This window comes from Oncorhynchus nerka, linkage group LG22 (genome assembly GCF_034236695.1).
Source record: "Oncorhynchus nerka isolate Pitt River linkage group LG22, Oner_Uvic_2.0, whole genome shotgun sequence".
Taxonomy (NCBI): domain Eukaryota; kingdom Metazoa; phylum Chordata; class Actinopteri; order Salmoniformes; family Salmonidae; genus Oncorhynchus; species Oncorhynchus nerka.
Window position 1 is genome coordinate 20,447,278 of NC_088417.1, and position 24,284 is coordinate 20,471,561.

The window sequence follows — 24,284 nt, forward strand, 5'->3', positions numbered from 1 at the left end:
CCCTCCATCCCCCTCTCTCCCTCCATCCCCCTCTCTCCCTCTATCCCCCTCCCCCTCCATCCCCCTCTATCCCCCTCTCTCCCCACCCCCCCCTCCATCCCCCTCTCCCCCTCTCTCCCCCTATCCCCCCCTCCCCTCTCCCCTCTCTCCCTCTATCCCCCTCTCCCTCTATCCCCCACTCTCCCTCTATCCCCCTCCCTCCCTCTATCCCCCTCTCCCCCTCTCTCCCTCTAACCCCCCTCTCCCCTCTCTCTCTCTCTAACCCCCCTCTCCCCTCTCTCTCTCTATCCCCCCCTCTCTCTCTCTATCCCCCTCTCTCTCTATCCCCTCTCTCCCTCTATCCCCCTCTCTCCCTCTATCCCCCCCTCTATCCCCCTCTCTCCCTGTGCACGCTTCGCTGTGTGGTGCACTCTGGGTATGTTACGCTGTGTCACTTCTACACTTGTCACTTTCTTCATGTGGAGAAGAGAGCTTCCACTATCCCCCTCTCTCCCTCCATTCCCTCTCTCTCCCTCTCTCCCTCTATCCCCCTCTCCCTCCATCCCCCCACTCTCCCTCCATCCCCCTCTCTCCCTTTATCCCCCTCTCTCCCTCTATCCCCCTCTCTCCCTCCATCCCCCTCTCTCCCTCTATCCCCCTCTCTCCCTCCATCCCCCCTCTCTCCCTCTATAACCCCTCTCTCCCTCCATCTCCCCTCTCTCTCTCTATCCCCCCCTCTCTCTCTCCATCCCCCTCTCTCCCTCCATCCCCCTCTCTCCCTCCATCCCCTCTCTCCCTCTATAACCCCTCTCTCCCTCCACCCCCCTCTCTCCACCCCCTCTCCCTCCATCCCCCTCTCTCCCTCTATCCCCCTCTCTGCCTCTATAACCCCTCTCTCCCTCCATCCCCCTCTCTCTCTCTATCCCCCTCTCTCCCTCTATCACCCCTCTCTCCTCCATCCCCCTCTCCCCCTCCATCCTCCTCTCTCCCTCCATCCCCCTCTCTCCCTCCATCCCCCTCTCTCCCTCCATCCTCCTCTCTCCCTCCATCCCCCTCTCTCCCTCCATCCTCCTCTCTCCCTCCATCCCCCTCTCTCCCTCCATCCTCCTCTCTCCCTCCATCCCCCTCTCTCCCTCCATCCTCCTCTCTCCCTCCATCCCCCTCTCTCCCTCCATCCCCCTCTCTCCCCTCCATCCTCCTCTCTCCCTCTATCCCCCTCTCTCCCTCCATCCTCCTCTCTCCCTCCATCCCCCTCTCTCCCTCCATCCCCCTCTCTCCCTCCATCCCCCTCTCTCCCTCCATCCCCTCTCTCCCTCCATCCTCCTCTCTCCCTCCATCCCCCTCTCTCTCTCCATCCCCCTCTCTCCCTCCATCCTCCTCTCTCCCTCCATCCTCCTCTCTCCCTCCATCCCCCTCTCTCCCTCCATCCCCCTCTCTCCCTCCATCCCCCTCTCTCCCTCCATCCCCCATCTCTCCCTCCATCCCCCTCTCTCCCTCCATCCCCCTCTTTCCCTCCATCCCCCTCTTTCCCTCCATCCCCCTCTTTCCCTCCATCCCCCTCTTCCCTCCATCCTCATCTCTCCCTCCATCCCCCTCTCTCCCTCCATCCCCCTCTCTCGCTCCATCCTCCCTCCATCCCCCATCTCTCCCTCCATCCCCCTCTCTCCCTCCATCCCCCTCTCTCCCATCCACCCTCCTCTCCATCCCCCCTCCATCCCTCCCCCCTCTCTCCCTCCATCCCCTCTCTCCCTCCATCCCCCTATCTCCCTCCATCCCCCTCTCTCCCTCCATCCCCCTATCTCCCTCCATCCCCCTCTTTCCCTCCACCCCCTCTCTCCCTCCATCCCCCTCTCTCCCTTTATCCCCCTCTCTCCCTCCATCCCCCTCTCTCCCTCCATCCCCCTCTCTCCCTCCACCCACATGCATCTCTTTCCCCTTATTTTTCTATCCATCCTCTGCTCCTCTTATTCCCCCCCCTCCTCTTTCTAGCTGCTCTAATCTACAGTTTCTATAGGATGTGATATTATTATGGGCTGTCTCTCTTGGTATCCTGCTATACGGTTGCTATAGGATATGGAACAGCTCCTTGGAGATCTGCACCAGAGAGGGACTGGCTCATGCTAGCACCTACCAGCGCTATGACGATCACCTCAATGACACATTTTCCCCTGACAATGACCTTAACCTCCAGGACAACCAGGAAGAGGGGTGCTACCAGGACTGTACGCGGAGAAAGGCTACCACTACCAACAGCAAAACCAGGATCAGAACCAGTATCAAGATGGGAACCAAGATGGCCAAGATCCCAGTACCAGGATGAAAACCAGTATGAAGATTGCTCCCAGTATCAGAATCAATCAGGTTACTACTCCGGCCCTCAGAGCTCCACTAGGGGACCCAGGGGACAAACCAATCAAGGCTACATAGATCCAGGGACAAACCAATCAGGGCTACACAGATCCACAGGAAACCGAGGGCTCCTCTTATGAGTGACTGCTGCAATGGAACACACCCACTTCCTGGGTACTACATTCTTAGAAAGGAAAGTACTATCTAGAACCTAAAACGGTTATTCGGCTGTCCCCATACAGTAGGAGAACTATTTGAAGAACCCCTTTTGGTTCCAGGTAGAACTCTTTTGGGTTCCATGTAAAACCCTTTCCACAGAGGGTTCTACATGGAACACACAAGAGTTCAACCTGGAGCCAAAAAGGGTTCTCCTATGGGGACAGCCGAAGAACCCTTTTGGAACCTTTTTTTGAAAGAGTGTAGAGGAGAGGAAGGGCAGAGGACACCTGAATCCCTCATCAACCCCTAGCCCCGCCCCTTACAATGTACACCAAAGGCACTTGAGTAGACCTGAGAGGACAGGGACAGGTGATCAATATGGCAATGATTCCACCTGGACTATCAAAGGGCAAAATATTGATACCTATCCAATCCTCTTAGATCTACAATAATGCCTAGAGGATCGATTTCAGGGGAAGCGAGAGAGGGACGAGAGAAGAGAAACCCCCTCATCATGCTGGGGATGGACAGATGAGATGATTCATTAATGAGTGAGTGAATGAATAAACTTTATTGCCTTTTACAGAGATTACTCTTACATATTGAAGTGGTTACACTTTCCAACCATATTCTGGTTGGAACACCTCTGGTGTTGCATGGATGAGTTGGTTGAAAATATTTTTAGAGTTTGATAAGATGATAATTCAAAAATGAAAATATTTATTGTCGAAGAGTGTAAGGTCTGAAGAAAGAGTGACAGTGATCTGTGTTTTGCTGTTGCCTGATAAACTGTCAGTAAAACATTGAATAAAGTGAATCATTCGGAGAGAACGGCTGTTTTCCCTCACCACACTACAACACTGGAACACTAGAACACAGAACATCAGTGGTGGAGATGAAGAGTGGAAACAGGAAGGGAAAAGGTGAGGAGGACGGTGCAACCTGGCCAGATTCCTGTCTGAGAGGATGTGAAGTCTCCATCGACAGGATGAGGTCATGGTCAGGCCAGACATGTGAATGTCCAGATGGTGGATTATAAATTCTCTCCAGTTTACACCCTTCTTTACCTTCTGTTCGAGTTCCTGCCCGACTACATTGAATTGCATCAACCAATAGTTGGGTGCCATGTCATCGACTGCGCAGTTGGGCACCAGATTGCAATATCATATGATGTGGTTAGCTGATACACTACATGACCAAACATATGTGGACACCTGCTCGTCAAACATCTCCTTCCAAAATCATGGGCATTAATATGGAGTTGGTCCCCCCTTTGCTGATATAACAGCCTCCACTCTTCTGGGAAGGCTTTTCACTAGATGTTGGAACATTGCTGCGGGGACTTGCTTCCATTCAGCCACGAGCATTAGTTAGGTCGGGCACTGATGTTGGGTGATTAGGTCTAGCTTGCAGTCTGCGTTCCAATTCATCCCGAAGGTGTTCGATGGGGTTGAGTTCAGGGCTCTGTGCAGGTCAGTTAAGTTCTTCCACACCGAACTCGACCAACCATTTCTGTATGGACCTCGCTTTGTGCATGGGGGCATTGTCATGCTGAAACAGGAAAGGGCCTTCCCCAAGCTGTTGCCATAAAGTTGGAAGCACAGAATCGTCTAGAATGTCAGTGTATGCTGTAGCATTAAGATTTCCTTTCTTTGGAACTAAAGGGTCTAGCCCAAACCATGAAAAACAGCCCCATTCCATTATTCCTCCTCCGCCAAACTTTACAGTTGGCACTAGGCGTTCGGGCATGTAGTGTTTTCCTGGCATCAGCCAAACCCTGATTTGTCCATTGGACTGCCAGATGGTGAAGCGTGATTCATCACTCCAGAGAACGAGTTTCCACTGCTCCAGAGTCCAATGGCGGCGAGCTTTACACCACTCCAGCCGACGCTTGGCATTGCACATGGTGATCTTAGGCTTGTGTGCATCTGCTCAGCCATGGAAACACATTTCAGGAAGCTCCCAGACTAACAGTTCTTGTACTGACGTTGCTTCCAGAGGCAGTTTGGAACTTGGTAGTGAGTGTTGCAACCGAGGACAGATGATTTTTACCCGCTTCAGCACTTGGCAGTCCCGTTCTGTGAACTTGTGTGGCCAACCACTTCGCGGCTGAGCCGTTGTTACTCCTAGACATTTCCACTTCACAATAACTGCACTTGCCCGGGGCAGCTCTAGTAGGACAGAAATTTGATGAACTGACTTGTTGGAAAGGGGGCATCCTATGACGGTGCCACGTTGAAAGTCACTGAGCTCTTCAGTAAGGCCATTCTACTGCCAATGTTTGTCTATGGAGATTGCATGGCTGTGTGCTCAATTTTATACACACCTGTTAGCAACGGGTGTGGCTGAAATAGCCGTATCTACTAAATTGAAGGGGGGTTAACAGACTTTTGTATATATAGTGTATGTTAAATAACTATGCAGGTGTTGTTAGATCTGGCATATGTCTTCAATATAGTTGGCCGAGAACTCCAAATCTCACAAATGCACATTCTTACACATGTGCGCTCTTGGCGTGGTTGCCCGTGACTATGGCGGTAGTGTCAAGGTTGATGGGCGTGTCGGCACCCCCTGCCTGTCTAGAGTAATAGTAGCTGTTCTGCTGCCTTTGGGGGGTTGCCGAGGGGTCGTCACCGCAGCAACACAAAATCATGAAGCTCCCCAGGAGGCAGAGGGCGGAGCCGACCCATCCGGTGTACAGTGAGATGCCGAATGACATTAGACCCTCCTCTGCGTGAGCACCAATAGGAAACCAGATGGTCGACACCAATCCACAGAGAGCTGGGGAGAGAGAGTGCAGGAGGAAGAGGGAGAGGAAGGAGAGAAAGAGAGTTGAGTCAGCTTTTGTCCCCCAACGCGGGTCTGTCAGTCACAAGGCTGCTGACAGGGACTTCCTATCCCACACAGGAAGCAGGCAGAGAGAGGGTGATCTGAGGTCGTTACTAGTTACCACAGCAACAAAGTCATACGTCTATTTCTATAATTTCTCTTCTTAAAATCTGATTTTAAACCTTAGCCAATGTTGACTTTGTGGCTGTGGTAACTACTGACAACCATGATCCGGTCCCAAATCATCCCATAGCCGCACACAGCATAATTAATCCATATAGGATAACATTATGTTGTGTATATGTGGAATGTGTGTGTCTTTGTGTCTCACTCACCCACGATAAAGGTGAGAGCACCCCCGACCATGCCGTGGCGTAGTTTGGTAGCGGGGATCTCATCTCCGAGTCTGACACAAGGCATGGACATCAGCACCAGCCCCATCGCAGGAAGCCCCATTAGGCACGCACACACCATCAAAGCACGGCATGTCTGGATGTATGCTGGAGGGGGAGGGGAGAGGTAGAGAGAGATCACAGCGATACCTGCCGCTAAACATTTTTTAAATGTTGACTTTTGCATTCATAAATTGTTGAAAACACAGAAATAACATAAGAGATATGCACAGTTTTCAGTAAGCCTTTATTGACTTACTTTTATTGAGGTCTGCAGGTTGGCTACAGATGTGGCCCATCTGCACACACACACACACACACACACACACACACACACACACACACGTGCACTCTCTCTCTCTCTCTCTCTCACCTGGCAGTGTGAGGATATGGTTGAGCGTCACACAGTGGTAGAGTGAGGGAGAGATGACACACTCTGCCCAGAGGCCTCGCGCGCCCAGCTCGTCCATGCGCACACAGGTGGTGACAGTGTAGTCGCAGGTGCGCACCCAGTCGTTGGTGGCCGTGGCGATGATGATACCTACCCAGCCTGCAAAGCTGGCCCCGCTCCCACTCAGCTGTCTGCACACATGTGCCATGAAACACACTATCACAGGGATGCGCAATCAAAAATAAATCACTTTCTTTTTAAAGAAGATAATTATTTTTTTAAATCCAAGGGAAAAAACTGAACTAACCCAAAATATAGGTCTGTGAAAAATGTCGAAAAATATGAACTAATAAATTAACCAAGTAAAATGTGAGAGAATAAATGCATTAAAACCAATTCATCACTAATTAAATTACTAATACATTCCGGAGAGGTTCTAAGTTCTATCGTTCCACCTGGGACCAACAGTGCGAGAGGGGTGTGTGAGGAGGACTGAACTTCAGAGAAATGCGCAGATTGAGTTTTATAGTACAGGAAAAAAGTCTCAAACACCAAACTTTCAGCCAATCAGAAGAAGGTATGGGGTGGCTAATGTAAACCAGAGACCGATGGGTGCTAAGATGGTAAACTGCTGTGTGTTTCTGGGGGGGGGGGGGGGTTCTTCAGGATTTATGATGCAGTTTAAGTCTTAAAAACAAACTTCAGCAGTGTTGAAATTCCCTCTGGCTCCTGATTGATTTGGCATAAACACGGGTTGATTTAGCAATAATACGGCCGTGCTGCTTCAGAATTGTTGTCATGTCTGAACTTAGACATGGTCCTCCAGAGAAGCATCAGTGATATTAATATTCTGCATAGTTTTTTATGTAATTCATATTTCATTTATCTTGATCATTGTTTCCACACGAATAATGCAGCAGCAGTCTATCTACTAGCAAACCTGAATGATCAACTCCATCTAGTGGCCGAAGTTAGTATTGAGATGGGTAATTTGTGACTACAAAATATCACAATACCAATACCCAGGCAATAAAACAATGTGCATAAGTTAATTTCATTTATTACTGAGTTTGAATAGGAAGGATACGAGAAAAAATTTAAGAAATCTCACAAAACGACATGGTTATGAGACAAACAAGACCTAACTTTTTTCTCAGATCATATATAAAACGTAATCATTTCTTTAGTTAAGACCTTATTTTCCACACAGTGATACAAAAAAATCTGTGTATCAGCTGTGTAAAATCAAAACAGATTTGACAGTTTTCATGTGACACCACATTCTAAAATAATTACCAAACAGACAAATACATACTGTATATTACAATCCTTCATGAAAATGTTTAAGATTTACAACCAATAGACTGCATTGTAAAATATGTACATAGACACAACAGAATATAACAAAATCCCCCTACCTCTCTCACTGATTGCTCTCAGTTGATAATCTCTTGAATTGATCTCTTGTTTTCCCCCCCTTCTCCGCTCCTCTCTCTCTTCTCCCGTCTATCAATCACTATTTTCCCTCACTTTTTCTTTCGTTTTTTACCCCCTTTTCTTCCCAATTTCGTGATATCCAATTACGATCTTGTCCCATTGCTGCAACTCCAAAAAGGGCTCGGGAGAGGCAAAGGTCAAGTCATGCGTCCTCCGAAACATGACCCACCAAACCGCGTTTCTTAACACCCGCCCGCTGAACCTGGAAGCCAGCTGCACCAATGTGTCGGGGGAAACACCGTTCAACTGACTACCGAAGTCAGCTTGCAGGCGCTCGGCCCGCCACAAGGAGTCCCTAGAGCACGATGAGCCAAGTAAAGCCCCGCCGGCCAAACCCTCCCCTAACCCGGACAATGCTGGGCCAATTGTTTGCCGCCCTATTGGACTCCCGGTCAAAGGCCGGTTGTGACACAGCCTGGGAACGAACCCGGGTCTGTCGTGACGCCTCAAGCACTGTGATGCAGTGCCTTAGACCGTCCCCCCACCCCTCCCTTTTTCCCCCTCTCTATATTCTCCTCCACCCACCGTCCCACCACACCTCCATCTCCCCCTCTCTATGTGTGTCTGAGTGTGTTGATGTGGGCACAGATCTTGAGCGCTGGTCCCAGTTTGATGTTCATGCTGGTCATCAGGTGGTCCTCAGTGAGCAGCAGCAGGGCCTGGCCATCTATCTCCTGAACACGGAACGCCTCTGCAACATCCACACAACCTAAAGACAACATACACACACAGGTTATAACCTCCCCACAACCTAAAGGCAACATACACACACAGATTATAACCTCCCCACAACCTAAAAACAACACACTCATAGGTTATAACCTCTCCTCAATCTAAAACAAACACACACACACACACACAGGTTATAACCTGCCAACAACCTACAGCAGGGAGATGGGTGAATGTGTATCCTTTTGTATATGTGTTTTACCTGGCAGTGTGTGTATAAAGTCCCAGACTTTCTCTACACTCCACTGTGCAGGTGTGGGTTCAGTAGAGGTCACGGTGGGGTTACTAGGGGTCATCGCTGGCTCAGATGCCCTCCTTGCCCTCCGTGCAGCTCTGCGCTCCAGCCTGGTTGTTATGGGAACAGCATGCCCTTCTTCCCCTTCGTAGTCATGGCGATGGGCGCTCCATATTTCGCGGGGCTAAAATAGATCATGTTACAGGAGATGGAACATGTGTGAACAGCGAGGTTTGAATTATAAAGGCGTATAAATGGTTATAACATGTTATAAAGCATCAAACCTGTATCACTGTGGAGTGAGTGACCTATTTGTTAAAAGCAATGTCTGAGTTGTAACTGTAACTGACCAGTCGCAGTAAGAGGGGCTTCCCAGGAACAGACTCCTCCTTGTTTGTCTCAGAGCGCCGCCCCTCTGGCTGGCTGCCTGCACTCAGAGCACGCAGACGTTTAGACATCCCTACATTAAGCCTAGAGAGAGAGAGCGAGAGAGAGAGCGAGAGAGAGAGAGAGAGAGAGAGAGAGAGAGAGAGAGAGAGAGAGCGAGAGGAGAGAGAGATGATGTGTCCTTTCTCTGAGCACTCTGGGGTTAAAATTTTCTCATATCTCACATCCTGTCTGAGCACCAACACCTGACCACATCCTGTGTGTGAGGGTGTGTTTATGAATGCGTGTACTGTACACCTTTAGTAAATAGACTATGCTGTGTCTAGACAGAGAGAATACCTCATCTGTCATGGTCTTCTTTTCTGTGTTCGGCCTATGGGAGTGTGACTCACCTGCGGGCACAGGAAGTGGAGCAGTATCTTTTGGAGCGGTGGAAGGAGTGGGCATGGCCTCTCTTCCCACAAGACTCACACTGTAACACCCCCCTCTGTCTCTCTCTGGTACCTAGTGAAGTTTGGATTCAGAGGGAGAATTTAACTGAATATTGAATCAAATATTGATTCAGAAACAGGAGATTAAGGTGGCTTACCTGTCAGCGGGTCATCTGTGGCCACACCCACTCGTTCTGATTCGCTGGAATGTTCCGGTGGCTCTGGTGTGTCTGTCAATGGTAATAACTCCGCTCCCTCTGTGTTCCCATTCTGGGAGACACCCTCCTGCCCTCCCAACAACAGAGATGAGCGGTTCACCTGCACAGGTACATACACGCACGCACACAGGTTATATATACTGTTAATGTATAAGTATATGACACCAACTAGACATCAGCTATATCCCATGTAGGAAGAAGTATTTTACTCTAAAATGTGTGTGTATGTGTTTACCGGGAACGCCTGCAGCCCCTCCTGTATGACGAAGCCCTCCACCAGGTGAGTTAAGACACGCCTCCCGCCCTCTGGCCACACCCTCTGTGTCCAAGGCTCGCGCTCTGATAGGCTAAGGGTCTCAGAGCGGCTCTGTGATAGGCTGAGGGTCTCTGAGTGGGAGGGGCTAACAGGCAGGAGAGGAGGAGGGAAGTCAGATGGAGGGGTGAGGAAGGGTGAGGCAGGGGGAGACTGAGAGGAGAGACTGGACAAGACTGGGGGGAGGAAGAGAGAGGAGGAAGAGTTCACAACACTTGTTACATTAGTGTTTCAAAAGTTAGTTTCGAGTTCATTAATAGGCCAAGGCTAAAGGAAATGGTGTGCGGGACAGGAGGACAGCAGAGAGACCCTGGTACCTGAGTGGTTGTCAGACTGAGTGGACATGTTCTCACAGAAGTCCTCTTGGTCCTTGTGGGGTAGGTCTGGGGGTCGCTCTATGGGACAGTCCAATGGTCTCTGGAGGTCTATGGGGTAACCTGAGGGGAGGGGGTGGTCGTTCTGAGTGGTGGGGTTATGAGGTGTGTGTGAGGGGGCATCAAAGTGTATGTGATTCTGAGTAGCCGGGTCTGCATTGGGGTGAGGGTCTATCGGACTGTCCTCGTCAGTGGTAGTCCCCACCTCCTTCTCTCCTTTCATTGCATCTTTCTGTCCCGGCTCCTCCTCCTCTACATCCATCCTTTCTCTCTGCTCCTCTCGCTCTATCTTCATCCTTTCCTCCCCCTCCTCCTCTATTCCTGTCATCTGTCTCAGTCTCTCATATTGTTTACCTCTCTCCATCCATTCTTCCTCTCCTCCAGCCTCTCCTTTCTCCTTTCTTGTCAGCAATCCCTTCTCTCCCACCCTCTCTCTATCTCTCTGGTCCTCCTTCTCTCTATCTCTCTGGTCCTCCTTCTCTCTATCTCTCTGGTCCTCCTTCTCTCTATCTCTCTGGTCCTCCTTCTCTCTATCTCTCTGGTCCTCCTTCTCTCTATCTCTCTGGTCCTCCTTCTCACTATCTCTCTGGTCCTCCTTCTCTATATCTCTCTGGTCCTCCTCTTTATCTCTCTGGTCCTCCTTCTCTCCCTCCGCTCTCTTCTCAACAATACCTTTTTTCTCTCCTGTTACCTTTCTCTCTCCTGCCACCCTCTCTTTATCCCTCTGCCCCTCTTCAATTTCCCCCATCTTTTCTTCCTCTCCCCCCACCCGCTCTCTCTCCTCCCTTACTCCCTGTCTACCCACTTCTCCTTTTGACTGAATGTGTCTGGCCTGATAATGGGGGTATGGTAGGGGTGAGTTGGCTTTGTGGATGGAGGAGGTGGGAGGGGGAGAGGCGTGGTCAGAAGTCCTCTGTGTTTGGGCATCGAGCTGAGGAGATGGGGACTCAAGAACCAGACACTTTGATTGGACAGAAGCTGGGGTGTGTGTGTTGGCTGCAGGCCGTGTTTGGCTGCTGAAGCGGCTGCTGGAGCCAGCGGAGAGGGCAATCATTTGCAGCTGCCTTGATGCCGGCGGTAACCGATCAAAACAGGAAGAACCCAAGGGAAGGGGCCTAGAGCCTGAGTTGAGCTGCGATTGGCCAGTGGTGGACTGTGTGGGCGGGCTTTGAGATGACAGACTGGTGGCTGGTACTGTACACTGTCTGATGGGTAGGGCCTGATGGGCAGCAGCAGCAGCAAATGGTCGCATGGCGGGGCTGTGTCTCGGGGGCACCACTCTGTGGCCGTTTGGAGAATGAAGTCTGGGTCTCAGAGGGACAGAACGCACAGAAGTGTAGAGAGCTGGAGAGAAGAGAAAAAGAGCGAGGGATTGAATGGTTTTATTGGACACACTATAAATCACACCTCATTCTCCCTGAACATTCTACTCTTATCACATGTTTATGACTCACTTGGAGGCGGGACTGAGAGGCGCCGGGTAGGTGGGGTCTGTCTGTCTGTTGCCATGGAACTGGGCTGGGTGCGCGGCCGGAGAGGGGGGAAAAGGGGTGTAAGGGGACGAGAGATAGGAGAGAGGGAGGAGGAGGGAGGTTTGAGACGTAAAGAGGGGGGGATTGTGAGAGTGCCGGGAGCAGAGGGGCGCAGGGTTAGACTCTGGAGCTAAGGGGGAGGGAGGGAAGGAGAACGGGGGAGAGGGGAGGAAAAGAAAGAGGGAGAGAGTGGGGTTTGAGAGGGAGAGAGTGGGGTTTGAGAGGGAGAGAGTGGGGTTTGAGAGGGAGAGGGAGTGTAGTTAAACTTGTGAGACAATCACAATCTACACTAGTGGCCTCTCACACACCTCTCACACACCTCTCACACACCTCTCACACACCTAACACACACCTCTCACACACCTCTCACACACCTCTCACACACCTCTCACACACCTCTCACACACCTAACACACACCTCTCACACACCTCTCACACACCTCTCACACACCTAACACACACCTCTCACACACCTAACACACACCTCTCACACACCTAACACACACCTCTCACACACCTAACACACACCTGCTGAACTGCTCACCTGAGCGGAGGCAGGGTGAGAGGAAGAGGAAGAGACAGGCCGTACCGTAGAGGTGAAAATCAGCTAAGAATGAGAGAGATACAGACAGATAGACAGACAGAATACAGACATAAAAAGAGAGCGAGAAAGAAAGATAGGAATGTTGAACTGAGGAAGCTTGAAAAAGGCCAGTCTCTGGGTTAAGTTTCAGGAGTTTGAAGTTGGTAGAAGTAGGACTGAGAGTTGTTGGTGTGTGTGTTGTTACCATCTGGGCCCTGAGCAGCATCTGGTCTCGGCTCGAACAAGGACTCCGACCCAGGAGCAAGGCCTGCTGGGATACCCTCGGTCTAACAGGCGAGATGCTCTGATTTGCTTGCACCAGAGTGGGCGTACCCAGGGGGCGAGGAAGAGGAACCTGAAAAAGGGAGAGTTATTTTTAGGGGGGTATTTTGAATACTGTACTCTTGGTTAAAGGAATGTAAACCAATTGATCCAGGAAGGGACGTGGTTGTCTGTGTGAGTATGTGAGAGTGGGTGTGGCTGGTTACATAGTGTGCTGCTTTTGTTTTATTTTCTATTTGGTCAGTTACCTGTCTGCTGGCTGGGGTATGGAAAGGCGTGATTGGTGGAGAGGTGGGCGGCCTTGCATTCCCATTGGTCAGGAAGAAGGAAGGCCCAGGAGCAAAGGACATTTTGCCATGGGTTACAGAGGGGGCAGAGAAGGGATGGCAGATACAGTGGGGGAGGGAGGGGAGGGAGAGGGGGTGAGTAGAGGGGCAGTAGGGGTGAGGGTGGGGGTGGGGGAGTGAGGGGGAGAGGTGCAGGTTTGTGAGTGAGTTTAGTAGGGGAGGGAGACGAGGAATGCTTGAGTGTAGGTAGAGTGGGTGTGAGTGTGGGGAGAGTAAGTCTGGGGGTGAGTATTTTAGAGGTGAGGGGTTGGGAGTAAGTGAGGGAGAAGTAGGTGTAAATGTTGGGGTGGGGTTGAGTACTGTAGAGGTGAGGGTAGGGGGTGTTTTATGGGTGAGTGTGGGGGGGTGAGGGGGTGGGGGTCAGTTTAGGTGGATTGGGGGTGGGTGTAGAGGAGGAAAAGGGTGTGAATGTAGGGGTGAGGATGAGTGTACTAGAAGAGGGATTGGGGGCAGGGGTGAGTTTAGGAGGGCAGGAGGAAGTAAGCTGAGGGGGAGTAGAGGTGGGTGCTGTAGGAGTGTGAGCAGCTGTAGACCTATTGGGGGACAGGGGGCTGGGCCTCGTGATAGGTCCCTCTCGTGTCTCCTCTCCCCCCGTCTCTGCTCTGCTCTCAGTGCATGTCTCCAAGGCAGGGTCTGTCTCCATCCCTCTAGGTTTCAGCACACTGCAGGAGGACACACACACACACAGTATCAGACCGCTGTCTCTGTTTTACAATGTAGTTCATGATTGACCACATTGTAAGTAGTTAACCACCGTTAGAGAAATCAGGTACCGTTGTCAAAATCTTTCCACAGACCGTTAAACATTAGACATATGCACTTCAAGTTGTTGTACCAAAGTAATGGTAAAACTCACTAATCCTAAGACTTCATTTATAATGGAGATATATGGGGACCATCGCATCAGCAGGTGTCACCCAAGCAGACAGATGCAAACATCTGGGTCTAGACTTGAGAGTGCTTCTCAAGCTGCTGGAGACTATTGTGCCTTGCCTTTAATCATGTTTATGATGATGATGATGCATAGCCTATTTTGTCAACAAATATCCTGCCAAGAAAATTCCAACCAATTAAAAATGTGGCTGTGGTGAAATGTTCTATCCAAAACCACCAAGAGTAGCCTACATACCTAGGCCTACCCCAAACCAGCTGTGACGCATGTAGCCAAATCTATTCTCGCTGTCCATCAGCGAAGAGAAAACGCATGTTAGTTTATCTATAGGCTCCTCCTTCTGTCACAGAAGGAAGGCTGATCTGCGTTTCAGGACAACATTGCAAATGAGTCAGTAGGGTAAAGGGGGCGTGCTCGAGACACCTTGCGCGCTCCACTTCCTGGTATGAGAGAGCGCAGAAAGTGTATTGTACAGAAGCGCGTCATAACATCAGCCCCGATAAATTATATGTATGCCTTTGCCTCGCTTGTGATAAACCTGATAAAGAAAGTACAGTATCTTAGTCAAACGCGGATGCTTCAAACACGAGTGTGAAACATATGCTACGAATATTCCAGTTTATGTGAGTTTATGATGAATATAAATAACTTACGAACCATAGGGTGCCCCCCTGTGCTCCCTTCACTACCTCCATCCCTTCATACCTGCCAGGGGTCTGTGTGTCGGCAGACTGCTCAGGGCGACCAGAGAGACGACTGCGATGGGCCAGTCAGTCCGCCAGATGGGAGGAATGGAGAGAGAGCAACCTACTGTAGCGTAGAACTGTGACGCTCAGACAGAGAGAGAGGGGCGAGACAGCACAGCACCACGCACAGTGCAGGAGGACTGCACACAAATTATGTGTGGTCCCCCGCCCCATTCCCTCTTTTGACGTGTTCAAAACAACTGGGCAATCGGAATAAAATACGAGATCAAATCATGACGTCAGTGATCTTCAGGTCGGAAAGTCGGAGCTCCAGTATGAGACCCGAGTGCCCAAAATGGAATTCCGAGTTGGATGACCATTCAAATCGATTTTCCCCAATCGGAGCTCTTTTTTCCGAGTTCCCAGTTGTTTTGAACGCACTGAAGTCGGGGATTTCCGAGTTACCAGTTGTTTTGAACGCGGCATCTCTCTCTCCACCCATCTTTCTCTTTGGTGGATACACATTTCTCCTTGTTTATGAATAGAGGCAACAAAAAAACGTAAATTCTGTCTAGATCTCACTACAAGGTCTAGGATCTTTTGGCGATTCCAACAGGTCAGTAATCTGAACATCGTAGAACGATGGAACATCATTTGCCCTGGCAGGCTTCGCGCTGCATAGGATTCCATTCCACTGTCTACAAGCCGTGGTTTCCACTAGTTATCACATCCACAATGTAAAAATGGCCTTATCATACAAATGAATGAAAACAAAAATGTATTTAAGGTTAGGGTCAGTGGCGATTTAAGCATGTAAGTCTTGGTGGGGGAAAAAAAGAAGTGTGATGCATACCAGCAAAGCCACAACACAACACTAAACAATACATGAATTGCAGTATACCACTGCTACACCTGGCTATCAACGGAGCCTTGTCTGGCAGCGAAACAGTTCATTCAGTCTCATTTACTGCCTTTAAAAAAATATCGCTGATATGGCTGACTTGCTTTAAGAAATTTGGTTTCTACTGACAATGGAGATGTACAAATTATGGTATAAGGGGACAACATGCAGATAAGAGGCAATCCGTAATTTCGATTAAGACATTAATGAGCGAGCTAGGACGGACGTACTGTAGTCAATACAACCATTTGTTCAGCACTTTTGAAATGTACAGCGGCATAATTCAGAATATAGGCCGTTCTTACAGTGTTCTACCTGTACACCAAGTCAGAACCGTAGAATAAATAAATTGAACATATAAGCAGACAATGAACGCTCTCACAATATTCAATTATTAAAATCCTCAAAAACAGGTTATTGGCTACATGTGCACCACCAAGTCAGATCAGTAGGCGCAATTAAGAGGGGAAAATATACCAAATTATTAGGGTGAGGCACATGGGCTTACTAACAGCTTACTACACAACATACACTTAGAATTACTTTCTTAGCTACAGTATAATATCTCCCTGGCATATTACATCATTTACACAGCAGCATACAATACATTTTTGGACTCACCTTGTTGTGTTGTGCTCACTTGAACAGGAAGGTGGCACAGTGGTCCTTCTTGGACAGATTTTGTCATCAAACTTTGCCATCAAAGTCTGGTATTCTCTGGATTTATGGTGCTTTCAAGACAACTGGGAACTCAAAAAAAGGTTGAATCATGATGACGTCAGCAATCTTCAGGTCGTAGCTCTAGAACATTTACATTTACATTTAAGTCATTTAGCAGACGCTCTTATCCAGAGCGACTTACAAATTGGTGCTTTCACCTTATGACATTCCCAATTTACAATTCCGAGTTGGATGAATGTTCAAAAGGTATTTTTCCAGCCGTAGCTTGTTTTTCCCGAGTTCCCAATTGTCTTGAACTCACTAAAGTCAGATTTTGCAGTTCTGAGTTAAGTTGTTTTGAGCATGGCACAAATCATGCTTAATTGACAGCATGTCCAATGTTGAATATTTATCATTTTAAACTAGGAAAAGAGACCCTTAATCTTAGACTTGGGACCACACAGCCACAAACACTCCACTGAATATCAGGCTAATTATCAAATTAAATAAAATTGTATTTGTCACATGCGCAGAATACAACAGGTGTAGACCTTACAGTGAAATGCTTATTTACAAGCCCTTAACCAACAATGCTTTAAGAAGTTAAGAAGAAAAACATGTTAACTTAAAAATAATAAAAGTTAACTTTTTTTTTTAAAGTAACAAATAATTAAACAGCAGCAGTAAAATAACAATAGCAAGACTATATACAGGGGGTACCAGAACAATGTGCGGGGGGCACCGGTTAGTTGAGGTGATTGCTTTGCAATGCTTGCAGTAAGCCACTGATTCCTTCCAAACCACTCATTGTTGAATTTGCGATTTCCAACTTGTTATGTAATGTTTATGTCCAATGGCTGATGAGCACCGATAAGTTTTATTTATAATTTCTCTTCATTATTTCTCTTCATATGACAATGATTAAAAAGGATTTGCCAGTATATTGTCAACTTGACTCATAAAACTGCTAGCTAAGATTTTGATCTTGATCAGTCCAATCAAAGCTACTGTAGATATAACGTGATTTGACTTCATTTTATCTGTGGCCAATGACCTTGAGCCTTAATGGATGGGCACTTCTAATGTAACTCTATGGCAGCACCCAAGGGGCTAGAATTTTAGAGCTCTACCCTTAGACTTGGTGGTGACGTAGTGTCCCCATGAGTGACAGAACACTGCACCAATCACGGCGCAGTGTTCCATACTTTCTGCTGGCTTGCCCCACCACCACAGAAAACACTGAGCTAGGCTGAAACACCTGCATTTTGGAGCTGCCTTACTCAAGAAAACAAAAAAACAGACCATGTTTATATGCAGCTTTATTAACTCAATGATATTTTAAAAAATTACATTGTTTGCAAACTGATATGTGATATGTATTAATGCCAAAATAACATGCAAAACAGGCCAAAAAAAAATGCTACAAATGTGGGCTCTGCCCCACCTGCCCTGAATGACAGGTCGCCACTGTCCTGGAGGCAGAACTGAATGATTTCAGCTATATTGGCCAAAATTTGTTATATTGTACAAATTTATGAAAAAATAAATCCTTTTTGGTTTTTATTTAAGGTTAGGCATTAGGGTTAGTAGTGTGGTTAAAGTTTGGGTTAGGTTTAAAATCAGATTTTATGACTTTGTGGTACTAACCTGTTCCTATTGAGAGGAATGTCATTTAAATTAATCAGATTTCGTTACTGAGTTTAAAGGTAATCCAAAATGTATGTTACCTATTACAAGTTTGGACATGTAACTAGTAACTAACGGATTACATCTAGAAAGTAACCTACCCAACACAGCGTGCACAAATAGGGCTCTTACCGGTGAAGAGCACTTGCCCTTTGCCCCTTCCAGTCTCCCCTTCCAGTTTCCCCAAAAATGTGTATAGATTTTTGGTCGTTATTCTAAATTTTTCTCATATGTCTTTCAGAACAAAAAAAGTTGTGCGTCTTGATTTTTGACCAATGACCCAGTCATCAGCATTGGCACGCAAAACGGTCACGCATGACCAGAAAGAACTTGGCAAAAACATAGTAGGTCTACGTGTATCATCCATATTAAAAATACAGTTTAGCAAAAACTGACTCATATTTGCGAGAATAATAGGCTACCTGGCGATTTGATTGATACTTTTTAATATTTAAGATAAACCTAGTTTGGATTGAATCAAAGTTGCTTCCATGTGATTTCAATTAAATTACGTTGAACCAACGTGGAATAGGCCCAGCGGCTGTTGAATTGGAGTGGGTGGCTTCTGGCTATATGTCTAAAAATCAGTAGTTGTAACATGGCACTGCCTTCGATATTATGGGATGAAGATGTAACATATTATGGCGAATTTATTATGGTATTTGTGAGGAAATACAGGTCTACCCGCCTGGCAACGAGGTGCTGCATTCCAAAATGATGTCGTGGTGGAGACAGAACATCCATCCGCCCCTGCTTGCTCTGGACTCCAGAGAAGAGACATGATATATCCCTAGATGGTATTGGCAGCTATCATGAATGACTTGCAGCTCGAAATGCAGGTGTAAAACTATGTTTATTTCTGTAGCTTATTTTACGTTTTGAAAACGCAACATCGTTTATGGCAGGCTACATTTGCGCAGCAATTGTGCGCACATGTTGGCGTGTGTACTCGTGCATGTGCGTGCGATGGGGTCTCAAGTTTTGTACCACACCTTTTTTGCAATAGCAAGTCAAAAAGTTTGAAAGCCATTGGGATACATGAAATTGGCAACAAATTGACTTGGGTCGTATTTCTTACAAACGTCTATTTTGACTGGAATTGTGTTGGTCATTGTTAATTGTGAATCGCTCTAAAAATGATAAACAAAAGTATTCTGTATTTTGAAAATACAAGTTACAGCTCTTGAAAGTATCTTGTTACAAAATACATTAGGGTTAGACATCATGTTAGCAGTGTGGTTAAGGTTGTGGTTAAGGTTAGGTCTTAATTTAAAGTTAGGGTTAGGCATGAGTGTCATAGTCGGGTCCTCTCCTTGTTCGGGCGGCGGTCAACTTCGCCAGTCTTCTAGCCATCATCGATCCACTTTTCATTTTCCATGTGTTTTGTCTTATTTTTCCTCACATCTGGTTTCAATTCCCTCAATCATTTGTTGTGTATTTAACCCTCTGTTCCCCCCATGTCTTTGTGTGGGATTGTTTATTGTAAGTGCTTGTGCACGACGGGTTTTTGTACCCAATTATTCTTGTTATTTTTATGTCGTGGGTTTTCTATTTAAACGGCTCCGGCTATTACCAAGTTCTGCTCTCCTTCGTCTAACTTCCCTGCCACCGATTACGCACCCCTTACAATGAGGTTAGCAGTGCGATTAGGGTTAGGTTTAAAATCACATTTTAAGAAGATAAATTGTAGAAATAGGCGGGGTGGTGTATGTGGCTGTGTAAGTACTGATGATCACAAGCGTGCGCCAGGTGAAGGCAGACAAGCCAGAGGTGCGTTCCACTGCAACCAGCACCGCATAACAAATCATTATAGGCCCATAATAGCCAAATGATCTGACGATTTGATTGCAGACCAGAGAACGATGACACAACCGAATCTATGACTGACAAGTTGAGATGAGGTGCAGGATAACCTAAGGAATTTATTTGGAATCCTTTGACCTATATTTTTGTTTTCTTTTACTTGGTAAAATGGCCACTGCAAGGATCATCAAGAAGCCTGTTGTTGAAACTTGTGATAGGAGAGCGAGATCAACCTCCATTGTTTCAAAATCAGCTGTGCTCTGTCCAAAAGCAACAATAACTTCTTCAAAGTCTTAAGAATCTGCTCAGGTGGGGCAGAAAGAAGAACGGACGTCGAGACCCAGGACATGCCAGAGGGATAGCATAACTACTTTTTTTTTCTTAAGAAGGACCTATGGATACTAGTCAACCCTGGTCCTGGAGAGCTACTGGGTGTGCATGTTTATAGGCTACTCCAGGCTCCAGGCCTACTCCGACACACTAGATTCCCTTTGATTAGCTGCCTCTACAGCAGGGTTGGAATTAAAGCCTGCACACCCAGGCACTCTCCATGAGGGTTGGCCACCCATGTCCTATTCTATAACTCCGATACCTCAGTACTCCAGCCCTATATGAATAGTTATTTACAGGTGTAGGGCTACAGCTGGTGGCTGGGAATAGCTCAGTCTTCAGCTCCAAGCCATCTGAAGCCCGTTGTATAATCCTAGCTACCAACCGCAGGCACACAGGTGTTATGTCAAACTGTTCCCTCACCAGATCCTGTTACCCCTTTATAGTTGGATATGTGAAAAATTCCAGTTCATACATGCATATTAATACACACTTGTGTGAAATAGGACAAATAGAAGCACCCACCAAATTATATATTATATTATTATTAGTACATGTTACAAATTGTCCTTTAGACAATTGTCATTGGAATTTCAGAGTAGTGTAGCCAAAAGCCTATAAAACTTGATTTGCTGGCATGTAGCCAAGGCAGCCTATAGTGGACGCTAAATCTGCACTATCATCTCAGATTGATGTGCATTCCCTATAATACACTCATGTCCCCCGTTGACCGGCTCGTACATAAAGCATAATCCATTCAGGCTGCAAAGGCATAATTTTCCTCCTTAACTAACTTTTTGGGGCGAGCCGGCAGATTGAATTATTGAAAAAAATTAAACAAACATTTTCACCACTATTTTCAGATTTTTTTTTTTTTTACAAATTTGGATGTTGCACACAGCGTTCAGCCAAGGGTATGCAATTTCCTAAATGATCTGAAAATCCCAAAATGGTGTTGGAAAATTGTGATTAATACTACGCATATTTCCATTTGTTTTCACCAGTGGCTAGCCATTAAAGCTCAACCTGGTCTCAGAGCATTTGGTATTATTCTGTACGTAAATCAGCGACACTTCATTTAGTGTGATATGTTGTTACGTTTTGTATGTATTAATTTGTGGATGTCCATTATCCATTTCCTATGAAAAATGTACTGTTGGCCACCTAGCTAATGTTAGCCACAACAAATTGCAATTCTTATGATATGTTAGGAATTTGCTAAATGTACAATATGTTCTGAATTTGTGTGGCCAAAATCAACTACTTCTGTTGGAAGTATTTGAAAGTATTTATTTTTCGTGGTATCCAATTGGTAGTTACAGTCTTGTCTCATTGCTGCAACTCCCGTACTGACTCGGGAGAGGCGAACATTGAGAGCTGTGCGTCCTCCAAAACACAATCCAGCCAAGCCGCACTGCTTCTTGACACAATGCCCACTTCACCCGGAAGCCAGCCGCACCAATGTGTCGGAGGAAACACTGTACACCTGGCGACTGTGTCAGCGTGCACTGCACCCGGCCCACCACAGGAGTTGCTAGAGCTCGATGGGACAAGAACATCCCTGTCGGCACAAACCCTCCCCTAACCCGGGACGATGCTGGGCCAATTGCCGTGGGTCTCCTGGTCGAGGCCGGCTGCAACAGAGCCTGGACTCAAACCAGGATCTCTAGTGGCACAGCTATCACTGCGATGCAGTGCCTTAGGGATCCTGGTTTGAGAGATGGTGCACTGAGCCACTCTGGAGGCCTGTATTTTCAAACAACTTCTATAAATAACCTACTATTTGAAAATATTTACCTTCAAATACTCCTAGGACATGGGTTCAAATGGATGGGAGTATTTGTATTTGAAAATACTCTGTGGATTTGAGTATTTTCAAAGACATGCCAATACTTTCCAGGTGTATTTCCAAAAACATTCCAATATTCAACTACTTTATTTCCCCCAAATATATATCTAAATACTTACTTAATTAATATATGTGAAAGTAATTGAATTAGTATTTGAACCCAGATCTGTGGGAGTAGTATCCTTCACCGCAACATGCTTCATCGCAACCATCTTGCTCTTCCTCGGTGGAGCACTGTCTGGAGACAGTACTGTGTCTGTCTGTCAGTAGATGTATCTGCTATAGTTCTGTTTATAGCCACAAGGGTGCACCATGGTACAACTAATTGTTATAGCTTACATGAGACTGAGGTGGATTTCATAAAATAGTGTGTGTGGGTTTAGTCTGAGTCTGGAGGAGGTGAGGCTTAAGCAAAAGCAGGAGCTGCAGACCAGGAGGAGCTTGAGACGGGTGAGAGACACACACACACCATCATACCTGCTGTAGTGAGAGATGTTGCACACTATTTTCACACTATTTAACCAGGTAGGCCAGTTGAGAACAAGTTCTCATTTACAACTGCGACCTGGCCAAGATAAAGCAAAGCAGTCCGACAAAAACAACAACACAGAGTTACACATAATGAAATGTACAGCCAATAACACAAAATAAAATCAAAATATAAAAATATATGTACAGTGTGTGCAAATGTAGAAGAGTAGGGAGGAAGGCAATAAAATAGGTCCTAGAGGTGAAAATATTTACAATTTAGCATTAATACTGGAGTGATAGATGTGCAGATGATGATGTGCAAGTAGAGATACTGGGGTGCAAAAGAGCAAGAGGGTAAGTAATAATATTGGGATGAGGTGTGTGTGCTATTTACAGATTGGCTGTGTACAGGTACAGTGATCGGTAAGCTGCTCAGACAGCTGATGCTTAAAGTTAGAGAGGGAGATATAAGACTCCAGTTTCAGTGATTTTTGCAATTTGTTCCAGTCATTGGCAGCAGAGAACTGGAAGGAAAGGCGGCCAAAGTAAGTGTTGGCTTTGGGGGTGACCAGTGCAATATACCTGCTGGAGCGGTGCTATGGGTGGGTGTTGCTATGGTGACCAGTGAGCTGAGATAAGGCGGGGCTTTACCTAGCAAATACTTATAGATGACCTGGAGCCAGTGGGCTTGGCGATGGATATGTATTGAGGGCCAGCCAACGAGAGCATACAGGTCGCAGTGATGGGTAGTTCATATATCGTTTGTATATTGTTTCAGATGAAGAAGTATATGTTGGACACAACACCAGTTGTGCTGGGATGAGGACTGGGGCACAAAGAGCTGAAGCTATCATTAATGTGCAGACTTATATGGTGTTAATGTGGATGATGGTTATTGCCCACGTTGGGATCACACATTGTCTACGATGTTTGTCACTCTGCGTCATTATTAACGTGACATGTCAATTTGGAGTCGTATTCTTTTATCCAAGACTGATGGTTTATCTGGGATCATTTATCCAAGGCAGTCCACTTTTTCTTCTAATAACATAAAAAAAGGCAATTCTGTTATATTTATATTTATTTTGAGGAGTAAAACGCACCCTATTCGAAAATCTCAATTAGTGAAAGACTATGATCATAGAGGTTTACAGGCTATTGATTTTGAGTCATTAGTAGGTATTTTAACATTTAATTGGTTGACATTGTGTCTGTCTAATCCTACCTCTATTTGGTATCATATCCCTAACAATCTGTTTCATAAACTTGGTGGACTTGAATTCCTAATGAAATTTGTTAACACTGGGGAATTTCTGTCGTTTGATGAGTTCATTGGTAAATTTCAAGTTAATATTGACCAGAGAGAATATATGAAGGTTTGCAAAGCAATTCCACTTCCTTTACTTGGACTTATTTAAGAAAACTTTGTTATATTATGAGGTTGTTCTCACTTTTCCAAGTTTACCAATTAATTACTTTTGGATAAAAATTTCAACCATAAGTGGATAGGATTGACAGTTAATGAAGTCATATTTTGCTATGGAAGTGATCAACCCACACCATGGTCAAAAGCGACTCCCTTTTACCTTAATTGTCCAGTTATCCCAAAAATTAAAGAAACACTTAAAAAATATATATATTATCCAACCCGGAAGCCAGCCGCACCAATGTGTCGGAGGAAACTCCGTGCACCTGGCAACCTTGGTTAGCGCGCACTGCGCCCGGCCCGCCACAGGAGTCGCTGGTGCGCGATGAGACAAGGACATCCCTACCGGTCAAGCTCTCCCTAACCCAGAGTCTCTGATGGCACAGCTGAAGAAACACATTTTTTTCAAATATTTTCTTCCATCTACCCTGTTAATGATTTCTTGCACAAAAGGTTCAATTTTGACAAAACTCCTTGTGTTTTTGCTCATTCTGAATCTATAGAGCATTTATTTATTTTTAATGTCGCCATTCTAGTAAACTATGGGTTGAAA

The 24,284-nt window shown here is 46.6% G+C and overlaps 2 protein-coding genes and 1 pseudogene across 4 annotated transcripts; 1 reads left to right on the forward strand and 2 right to left on the reverse strand.

Moving 5' to 3' along the window:
• The window catches only part of LOC135563697 (probable cationic amino acid transporter), a 4,567-nt pseudogene extending 2,095 nt beyond the window's left edge, over positions 1-2,472 (forward strand).
• A 563-nt stretch (positions 2,473-3,035) lies between these two features.
• LOC115104573 (claudin-11-like) lies at positions 3,036-7,054 on the reverse strand. Its single transcript, XM_029625928.2, has 4 exons — positions 6,407-7,054; positions 6,082-6,315; positions 5,652-5,816; positions 3,036-5,268 (listed from the first exon to the last, which is right to left on the reverse strand). Exons 2-4 carry the CDS (start codon positions 6,305-6,307, stop codon positions 4,982-4,984), a joined length of 678 nt encoding a protein of 225 aa, XP_029481788.1. The 5' UTR covers positions 6,308-6,315; positions 6,407-7,054; the 3' UTR covers positions 3,036-4,981.
• Positions 7,055-7,143: 89 nt separating this feature from the next.
• On the reverse strand, positions 7,144-14,747 carry LOC115104575 (protein split ends-like). 3 transcript variants are annotated; one of them, XM_065007045.1, is made up of 12 exons: positions 14,625-14,747; positions 12,929-13,689; positions 12,604-12,753; positions 12,360-12,422; positions 11,738-11,945; positions 10,227-11,627; positions 9,832-10,085; positions 9,537-9,696; positions 9,340-9,451; positions 8,911-9,031; positions 8,528-8,744; positions 7,144-8,305 (listed from the first exon to the last, which is right to left on the reverse strand). In XM_065007045.1, the coding sequence occupies exons 2-12, from the start codon at positions 13,028-13,030 to the stop codon at positions 8,151-8,153; spliced, it is 2,943 nt and encodes a 980-aa protein (XP_064863117.1). In that variant the 5' UTR covers positions 13,031-13,689; positions 14,625-14,747; the 3' UTR covers positions 7,144-8,150. The 3 variants fall into 3 exon arrangements, with proteins under 3 accessions (XP_064863117.1, XP_064863119.1, XP_064863118.1); XM_065007047.1 differs by lacking the exon at positions 12,360-12,422 and having other exon boundaries at positions 11,738-11,801; positions 14,625-14,746; XM_065007046.1 differs by lacking the exon at positions 12,360-12,422 and having other exon boundaries at positions 14,625-14,746.
• Positions 14,748-24,284: the final 9,537 nt, after the last annotated feature.